This window comes from Apteryx rowi, unplaced genomic scaffold (assembly GCF_003343035.1).
Source record: "Apteryx rowi isolate R43461 unplaced genomic scaffold, aptRow1 scaffold_1630, whole genome shotgun sequence".
NCBI lineage: Eukaryota > Metazoa > Chordata > Aves > Apterygiformes > Apterygidae > Apteryx > Apteryx rowi.
Genome location: NW_020447898.1, coordinates 1 through 9,863, shown reverse-complemented (window position 1 = coordinate 9,863; position 9,863 = coordinate 1). Strand labels below are relative to the sequence as shown.

Sequence of the window (9,863 nt, the reverse complement as noted above, 5' to 3'; positions counted from 1 at the left end):
GAGCTTTGTCCTCAGCTTTGCTGTGCCCTGGGCAGAGCTGAGGCCAGCGGTGCTGGATGTGTGTGGCCGTGCAGAGGGCAGAGCTTGCTCTGGATGCCAGTGCTGCAGCGTTACCGTCTCCAGGGCTGCTCCTGAAGCTAACTGCTCTGCTTCTCTGCCAGCTGTATTACAGTGACCCAGGCTGTGCTAGTACCTGCTTGGCATCTCAGAAACACCTTGAGGCACTGGGGTCCTCTGCATGTGACCTCCAAGGTCAAGCATCAAGACCAGAAGATCCAGGACAGTGGTGGCACACTCTATGAGAGATGCTTGCAACTGTCCTTGGAGCAGAAATGGGAAGTTCAGCACCACATGGCACCCCGCTGATGCCTGAGCAGAGCTGCCTTGCATAGAATGAAGATGTGCTGTGCAGCAGCTGCTGGAGCAGAGCTGCTTCACTCCTGTCTTGGAGACAAACGATGGCTCTGAGCATGGCTGTTGGCATGACTGCGTGGAGCTTGGGGGCCAGAGCTGGAGCGGGGGGAAGGCAGAGGGGCTGGGAGGGGTTGACTAGCCCCTCCCAAGGAGTGATGGGGCTGTGGGGTGGCTGTGGCTGCCATCTGTGAGCATCAGAGCACAGGGAAAGGAGCAGGAGCACTTGGAAAAGGGAAATCCTCCCCCCCCCCCCCCGTCCTTCCCTGCTGCCCACATGGGGTGGGGAGATGATAACCCACCCTCACCTTTGGGCATTTGAGCCCCAGGCAAGGGAGATGCCAGGAACTACTCTTCCCCCCCCCAATTTGTGTCCCTTTTGCTGGTGGGGCTGAGTGGTCCTGAGCTGCTGGGTGAGCCTGGCCCCCTGCCCCAGCCAGGGGAGGAGGTGGCTGGCAGACAGGGTGTGGGGGCAGAGTTGTCACTGTGTATTTGTGACTGTGGCTCCTAGTGCTGGAGCAAAGACTGGTCCCTGGCAGGTGGGGGTGCGGGGGGAGCAGCATCCAGGGTGAGGTAAGGGGCTCTGCTGGGGGGAGGGTGTAGTCCTGGTGTGTAGCAGGAGAAGAAAAATAAAGGGTGGTACTGAGCGTGGTGTGTGGTGCTGGACAGAGGGCTGTGCCTGCTGTGGCCCCCAACCTGGAGCTGTTTCTGGCCCCCCCCCCGCAGTAAGCACAGCGCAGACAGGGAGGGCAGGATGGTTTATTTTGTTACTTGCAGTATGTCTAAGGCTGAGGCACAGTGGTAGTAGCAGGGAAGGTGCAAGCTTCGCTCTTCTGGGTACCCACACCAACCCAAGGGCCTGGGATGGTCCTACCTCCACAGCTGGAGCAGATGTGAGGCCAGCTCTCCTCCAGCAGGACTGAATTGCCTTGGCCAGGATGTGCTTTGCCCTGACTTGCCTTTGAATTTCATGAGGGGCTTCCCCCCCAGTCCCCCCCACTGCAGCACCAAACTTCCTGTCCCTTATGTCCCAGCTGTGCTGCCTCATAGCTCCTCCCCAACCAGGGCAGCGTCTCCGGTAGTGGGGGCCAGGGACAGCCCCCTACAAGCCAGGCCTACAACAGGTTACAGGTACAGAGGGTTATTCACTGCAATAAATAAGGGAGAGGATGTTTCAGCAGGAAAGTGGTAGAGGAAAGCACACAGCAAGCACCCTAGATGAAGGCTGGGGGCTGCTGCGTCCGTGTCCTGTGGCGCAGCTATGGCTGTCCAGCTCCCAGGGCCTGGTCCTCCTCCCTTGCGGAGGTGCTGCATGGGTCCCCGGTGGGGCTCATCTTCCTGCAGGGGTAACCTTGGTCCACACTCTCTCTCCGATGGCCTGTGGCCTGGTCAATTGTCTCCAAACGGAGCGCGGGCAGCAGGCCCAGGTTCCTGGGGTCAGCCCTGGCCAGGAAGTTGTCAGCAGAGACATGCCATAGGCCACACTGCTCCCGTGCAGTCGGGTAGAAGGAGCCCAAGGTGCCCTCCTGGCACTCGGCTGCCTGCCCCGCTTCCTTGGCTTTCGCCCCACAGCACCCTGGCTCCTGCTTGGGCAGGTGGATGGCAGGGAAGTGCCCTGCGAGGCCCCGGCGGCTCTGGGGTGAGGGGCTGCGGCTGGTGCCCCGCTCCCGGCTCGATGGCCGTAGGATGAGGCCCTGGAACTTGGCCAAGGTAGGGCTTCGGCTCCGGTGCTGTTTCATCTTGCCCGGGCTGGGACTGCGGGATTTGGAGGCCAGCAGGACCAGTGTGCTGTCATCCTCCTCTTCAGAGCCCTCCTCTGACCTGGACAGGGAGATCTGCACGTCCCCTTGAGTCAGCACTGCTGGCAACAGGACCCAGCCTGCCCCCCACACAGCGCTAACAGCACCAGCCCCTGACTTCCACACCAGGAGTGCAGAAACACCGCAAGACTACTGTGATGGCTGATCTTCACTAGGGGCCTCAGGGCACCTTGTTCAGCCAAGCACCCGCACTTCTCCCAGCCCCTCAGCCTTGCCTTCAGCCCGTGCTGACCTGGAAGGGCTCCGTCATGCCAGCGATGCTGCTGGAGTTGTTGCTGTAGTATCCGAGGATGTACTCGCCTCTCCCCTTGGGCAGCGCCTCCTCTGAGAACACCACCTGCAGCCCGGAGACAACTGATGGGCACCAGGGCTGGGCACAGAGATGCCTCCACCCCAACTCCCGGCACTGCAGGGAGCCCCAACCCCAGCTGAGAGCAGAGGTCTGACACCAGTACAGAGTGGGCCTGCCCTACACTCAGCACAAGGCAAGAAGGAGGTGCCCTCCCACCCCCACCATCAGCAGCACCAGGGATGCAATGGGACCACCCAGCCTCAGGGGAAAGCTGCAGATGCTACTGCCCCCGTGAGGCTGCAGGAGCCCAGGCAGGGCAGGCTGTGGCTCCAGGAGATGCTCACCTGCACGCACATTTGCTTCTCCATGCAGCAGTCTTCATCATCACTCCTGGCCCAGACATAGGACACATAGTCTTTGGGATGCCGAAAACCCACCTGCGTGTGCACGCACACACACAAGCAAACACCCAGATGAGCCGAGAAAGGTGCCAGCACCAATACCCGCTGCTGTGCTCAGCACCATCTCCCCTTCCCTAAGCCTGTCCTGTGCTCAGCTCACGTTTGGCCCTGCCTGTGCCCTACCCCTTGGGGCCATGAGACCGTGCTACCCTGTCCTTGCAGGTTCAGGGCTACCACCAGCAGAGCCTGGGGGCACTAATACCTCTCTTCCACCCACCCCAGCAGTACCACACCAGGGAAAGACCCAGGCACCCAGCCCCCCCCAGGAATGTCTGGCCTTGGACCACATGGAGACCAGGGACTGGAAGCAATAGGAGGGAGCTGCCAGATCTGACTACTTTGGAGCAGGGTTGTATCCTCCCCATGGCTCCTACAGGAAGGGAGCACACAGCCCCCAGGGAACACAAGCTGCATTAGGTTCATGCCATGTACCCGTGTCTGCTAGGGGGGGGATAGCAGCAGAAGAGCCCCCACTGTGCTGTAAAGTGCTCCCCATTCCCTTCAGCCACAGCAGCCCCATAGCCACTACCTGGTAGAGGCCTATCCAGTCCCAGGAGCTCCGGTGGAAGTCAGCAGCCGTCTTGTACCTGACAACCGCTTGCTCAGGCCTGCTCCACTCATCAGCCACGTAAATCTCAACTGGGGGGTTGTCCGCCTTGGAAGCGAACTGCCAAGGACACGCATACAGTGAGCGAGGGCAGGTGGCTGCATGCCAGACAGAGCTCCCCCAGGGCAGCAGCCCCCCTGTCCCCAGCCACAGTGGGCAGACAGCTGGGCCTGCCAAGCAAAAAGGAAAAAAAGAGAAAAAGAAAAGAAAACATGCTGTGCAGACTCACTGGGCTCCCAGACCCGGGGCCTTGCTACCCCTTCTGTGCCTCCTGCCCCCCAACCCCAGCTGGGAGGAAGAGCCTCACCTCCGAGTGGGAGCCCAGTGCACCTGCCTGCTGACCTGGAGCAGATACACCCATGGCCAGTGCTGGGTGACCCTGGGAGGTGCTCACCTGCACTGCAAAGACGGCAGCCACAGGCTTGTGGTCACTCACGGTGTACTCCATGTGGCTGCAGTAGCAGAGCTGGCTCACCGACAGGCCACGCCGGCCGGGCTGGCACCCAGCCACACCAGGGCCAGCACTGGGAGACTTGATCTTCCAGAGGATGCGGTCAGTCCAGGCCGGTTTTCGCTTCTTGACACTGCAGGGCACAGAGGGGCATCTCTTGCCTGGCAGGGGGCAGTGGGCTCCACCCCAAACTGCCTCCCCCTGGCACTATGACATGCGTGGGCAGGGGATGCGGCTCATCTTGGCACACAGCTCAGTGCAGCTGCAGGGACAGACCCGCACTGACTGTCCTGTCCCAGCCTCCTGTCCCCAGCCTGGCCCATATCTACCCCACCATGGTCCCCCTCCCCCCCCCACACCCAGCTCTTCACCGCAAGCTGCAACTGGCATCCATGAGCACCACCACCCATCTTGGCTATCAGCCTCACAACTCCTGCATCCCTCAATTGTACCACCCTCTCCCAGCCTACAGGCCCAGCACACACTCAAGCCCTGTTCCCCTACCTGCTGTCATAGTTGTTGGTGCCCACATCAAACTTGAATGTGGGTGGGAAGTTCAGAGGTCCCTCCTGAAAGCCACTCAGGACAGGCCAGGTGTTCTTGGCAATGTTTAGCTGAGGGGAAGAACAAGTCAGGGGAACAAACCAGGCCCCATGGCCAGACTCCACACACTGCTGGAAACCCTGGAGACCTCCCCACACCCAGCTGGGCTGTTCACATGTAGCAGCCTCTGCCCCCTTGCTGCCAGCCCCATGCCACTGGGCATCAGACAGCTCTCAGAAGGTTTGTCCTTGCTGTGCAAGCAGCAAGGACATAGGCCCACTGCCCCCAGCTCTTCCAGTGATTCCTTTATCAGCATGTCTAACGGGTGCACAGCTCCAAGGAAAAACATCATGTGACCGTGCTGCCCTTTCCCCATAAAGCTGGGAGAGCTGCGGGCACGCTCCAGCCCTTTGCCTCCTGTGGGTGGCTGGCAGGCAGTAACAGGACATGCCCTGTCACACAGCTCCAACAAGTGCCGAGTGACACTCACTGTCCAGCCCAGAAGCACAGCAGCATGCTCAGCCCACCTGGCTCTCACCTGGTCCTTCTCCCAGAGCTGACTTAGGATGTTGCTGTCAATGGCGTATTTCACAAAGCGGATGTCAAGGCTCTCGATGCGGAAGTTGAGGTCCCCAAACCAGAACACAAGGCTGGGGATGGAGGGGCAGTAGGTTAGGAGGGTCCAGGCTACAGAGCGAGGTAAAACAAGCCCAGGCAGGGGCCTGCTGACAGTCTCAGTCTGCAGCACAGGCGCTCTCAGGAGCGGCAATGTAGGTCAGCATTCAGCCAATAGCTTGGCCAGCTGCCAGCCCTGCCAGCACAGTTTAGGTGTGGACCAAGCACCATCAACCAACTAGGCCAGGCTTCCCTGGGCAGAAAAAGAGGACGGAAATTTCCATTGCAAGGCACCTGCTTGAGTCAGACCGCACAGTCAGTGCAGTGGGCCCTCCACCTCAGACTCAAACCACAATATAGCGCCAGTATGGCAGGAGCTGTACCAGGCCTGGATGTGCCCCGGGGGAGACCGAGGCCCCCTCTTGACACCTACCCCACTGTGCAGCCATCCTGGGCCAACGGACAGCCTTGCAGCTCTGTAGGCAAGACCCCATCTCTGAGCTGTACTAGAGTCAGATGCCAGACCCAAGACCCTGGCTAGAGACGTCCAGGGGAGGGTGGGCTGGCAACTTTGGCCCAGAGTGGGGAGCAAAGGGGGGTGTACGCACTCATGGTCCAGGATGCCGCTGGCTGCATGCCCCTCGAACTGCTGCATGTGCAGTATAGTGGCGAAGTCCTGCTTGCGCTGCTCTGCCTTCTCCAGGTGCGCTGGCAGGTGGCAGTTCAGGAAGCAGACCATGTGGCCGAAGATGGAGAGCCGGATGCTCACCCCACCCTTGTTGCCCTACACCAAGAGGAGCCCACTGGATCATTGGGAAACCAGTCCCTCACCACCTCCCCCAGGGCCACACTCACCCAGCAGCCGCCCAGCCCTGTCCTGGTACAATCTGTTTGGATGTCCTGCAGGAAGGGGAGGTGGTAGTACTTGGCAAATAGCAGCAGGAACAAGCCTTGCATTCGCACCGTGCTGACCTGAAACGAGAACAGGGGATGAAGCAGGATGATGGCCACAGCACAGTCCATAGGAGTAGGGGCCTCGTCTCCAGGCCACAGCCATGTTAGGACACAGAGGTAGCACCTCCCTTATGCTAGCACCTAGATCTCCAGCGATGCTAGGGCTCATGCAGTCTCTGGGGCAACCCTGCCAAGTGCCCTAGGCATACCTGGGGGGTCAAACCTACTCTGGGATCCACAGGGTGCCAGAAGCACAGGCTTGCTCCTGCATTCACTTCCCACCCTGGTACAGCACAGCAGCAACAGAAAGTGCCCCAAAGCACCACAGGGGAAGCCAAAGGCAGTAGGAAAGGGAGCAGAACGGCGAGAGCTATGCAGCATGCTGGTGAGATGCCCCACTAGTCCTCAGTTCAACCCCCCCCCCCCCCCCCCCCCCCACTCTCCTACTAGCTACAGGTTGTCCCTCCAGCCAGTTCTCCTGCTTCATATCCTCTCCTGATCTCTGCAGTCTGGTTCTCCTTCCCTATGGCCAGCAACTGCCCAGCCCCGTTGGGCCTCCTTACCAGGACAAAGTGGAAGGGGCTCAGAACATCCATGAAGAGCTCGCTCCACTGATCTGTGAAGAGGGCATCCTTCAGGCGCTTGTTTAACTTGGAGTTCACCTCTTGCAGCCTGGAAGGAGAGGGACAGGGAGCTCTGCAGGGCCTGTCCAGCCACAGACAGTTCCCTCAGCCAACTAGGAAGGTGCCTGTATCCCAGCTAGGGAGAGCTCCTTAGGAGAGGTGCGAAAGGACAGTGCTGGGGAGCACTGCCAGGGCAGGAAGGGCAGTTCAAAGGAGGACCCTGGCTTTACAGCCCAGACCAGCTGTGTCCTTGCTCCAGCAATGCCAGGGAACACGGCAGCAAGAGGCACCAGTGGCACTGGGAACCCACAGTGGACTTGGCCCTTTAAGCAGGAAGAGTTCAGCTGCACAGGGCTGAGCAACAGTCTCAAGCCTGGACATTTCAGCTGCATTAACATCTGCAGAGAAGCCAAGTCACACCAGGACTTCAGCACAGGTGTCCAGACACATCCTAGCCACCAAGCTCAGAGCAGCAGCAAACAGAAGGTTAATAATGCTCCTCCTGGCTCAGCAATTAGTGAACAGAGGGAAGGAGATCATCCCTAGAGAACAGCAGAATCAGGAAATGCTTTGCCCAAAAATGTCAAGCGCCCAGGGCTCAGAGAAAGGATGCAGCCAGGCAGAGACATCCTGGAGGTGGGGAGCAGCTCACCAATACAGGGCATCCCATCCCTGGCCAAGAAACAGAGTCCCGGCGAGTCCCTCATACTGAACACAGGACTTACGCAGTCAGCTACCCCCAGCACGCCATCCAGCCAGGCCGAAGTCTTATCTCCACAGCCCCACACAGCTACATCCTGCTGGTCTGCAGAGCCAAGGGGGCCATGACCAGGAGAGAGGCTCCAACACAGCACCACAGCTCTGGCAGTCCAGGCAGCCTCAGCCTCATGCTGCTCCCTCCCTGGGACAAGGAGGATGAGGGTTCCTGTGAACCTCTTGGATACAGGCCAAGCTCCTCCAACCTCACATACACCGGGAGCTCGTCAGGGCAGGGGCTATGTCTTGGCAAGAATCTGCAGGCTCTGCAGCAATCCCCAAGGGGCCAATTTTCCTTTCGACACCGGCAGAGCTTGCCTTGCTGGCCACACCAACAGAGCCTTACCACACTGACTTGGCGCTGCCTTGCCAGCGGTTAAGTGTTTCCAGGGGCACAGAGCCAATTCAGCTGTGAGAGAGCAGAAGATTTGCGCCCTTGAGGCTTGCATGTCATGGGCAAAAGCTGAGACAAGAATGCTCCCAGGGTTAAATCCCTCTGCAGGCATGATCCTAAGGATTCCCAGGGCTCATGGCAAGGGCAGCATTCCCAGAGGCCAGGTTTCGGCTCCCTTTAGTGCCTCTATTTTTATTAGGAGCCGACTTTCAACCGCCTTTGCTGACGTTTTACCACCTGCAATGCCAAGTCCCTCCCTGCTTCCCATGTCGTAGGGAAGATTGGAGCTTTGGCTTTTCGACTCCAAGGACCTCCCCCCCTCCGACTACAAGGAATCCCTTGAACAGGGATCTCTGGGGCAGGAGAGGGGGCCCTGGACCTCACATCCTTACCCAATGGCGATCATGTCCGCATCATTCGTTGCACCCGTGTTGAGATGAAGCAGGGATGTCACATCGTTCGGGGGCATAGCTGTGCCCACGTTCCAGGTGACCACTGTGATGCTTGGGAGGATAAAGGAAGAACACACTGATATTTGGGCTCGGAAGTATTCCCTGTCCCTCCCTTGCTCAGTCCCCAGCCTCATCAAGGAAGTCATCTCCCAAGAAGTAGCTGCAGCTGAAGTTCAGCCATGGCCTGGACACCATGTCCTTAACTCCTGTTTGAAGGAGACAGGTCATTGCCTCCAAATTCCTCCAGGGTCTACACCCAGGTGCGCGGCAAGCCATGCAGTAACCCCAAGCCCCAGTACAATTCTGGGAACCGGCACAGTGAGCCCTCATTTTTATTGACGGTAACTGTTAAACCCAGGCTGGCACAACAGGGAGCCTGTGAGTCACGATGTCCCCAGAAAACTGCTCTCCCTCCTTTCCCCAGAAATCATCCAGCTCTCAGGCTCCCGGAGAAAGGGGCCGGGATTTCAACCCACCAGGTCCTCCCCTGGAGCTCAGGCAGCCTGAACAGCCAGGATGTGACTCATGACAGAAATGCTGCAAGCCCAGCAGCAGTGTCCTTCACTAGTGCAAAGCCATCATCAGTCACAACACACAAACACCAGCATGCAGCATGCACCAGCAGCCTGCAGGCGCTTTCAACAGCGCTAGGACAAGTCTTAAGCCACAGGAGGCATGTTTTAACAGCAAGGCAGGGTACTGCCACCTCCGTCCCACAGCTCAGGTACGGCAGGGGCAGATGGCACCCGCTCCGGACGAGCACGCCTGGGACACACCACCCCATAGAGCATCCATGCCCCCACGTGCCACCTGCGCGGAGGGCAGGCACCGGGCCTCTTTTCCCTCTCCAGCGTGCCGAGAGGAAACAGACTGTCAGTAGCCCCTCATCCAAAATCTCTTCCAGCTGGACATCACCTGTAGCGTGGAGGTTGGGAACCCAGGAAGAGGCTTCACTTGCTGCTTCCCAGCAGGGGCAGCTCGGCCCCAGCGCTCCTTCGCGTCGCTGCTCCCCCCGCCGCCCAGCAGCCACCGCTCTCCTCCCGCAGCGCAGCGGGCAGCCAGCCACAGCCGCTCACCGGAACGAGCCGTCCTCTGCAACCCTTCCCGGACAGCCGAGGACAGCAGCGGAGGAGCCGGCGGAGCTCGGCGGGCTGAGGGACGACCCAGCCCTCGCAAACAGGGAGAACTCGTCCGACTTCGTTTTGGAGAGGGCCACGGCCTTGGGCAGGCCAAACTGCCCCCCGGCGATGAACTCGCTGGAGACGGCTTTGGGCAGGCCTACGGCGCGGGGAGACGAGTCCGCCCAGGCCGAGATGTGGTTGCTGGACTCGGCTTTGGGGAGCAGCTCCCTCCGCTCCGCCGGCGGCGGCGGCTTCCCCGGGGCGGCGGGGTCCAGGGCGCCGAGCTCCGAGAAGGAGGAGCGGCTCGGAGACTGGCCGGGCTTCGGCGGGGCGGCGCGGGCCGAGGGGCTGCCGGAGCCGGGC

The 9,863-nt window shown here is 60.0% G+C and overlaps 1 protein-coding gene across 1 annotated transcript; it reads right to left on the bottom strand.

The window, feature by feature from the left end:
• Window positions 1-1,240: 1,240 nt before the first annotated feature.
• INPP5J (inositol polyphosphate-5-phosphatase J) lies at window positions 1,241-9,549 on the bottom strand. Its single transcript, XM_026060021.1, is given in 13 exon segments — window positions 1,241-1,690; window positions 1,692-2,246; window positions 2,464-2,568; window positions 2,868-2,960; window positions 3,514-3,651; window positions 3,986-4,175; window positions 4,547-4,656; window positions 5,124-5,235; window positions 5,809-5,984; window positions 6,056-6,172; window positions 6,718-6,826; window positions 8,320-8,430; window positions 9,456-9,549. Coding segments are annotated over 12 exon segments (1,887 nt in total). The 5' UTR covers window positions 8,397-8,430; window positions 9,456-9,549; the 3' UTR covers window positions 1,241-1,585.
• Window positions 9,550-9,863: the final 314 nt, after the last annotated feature.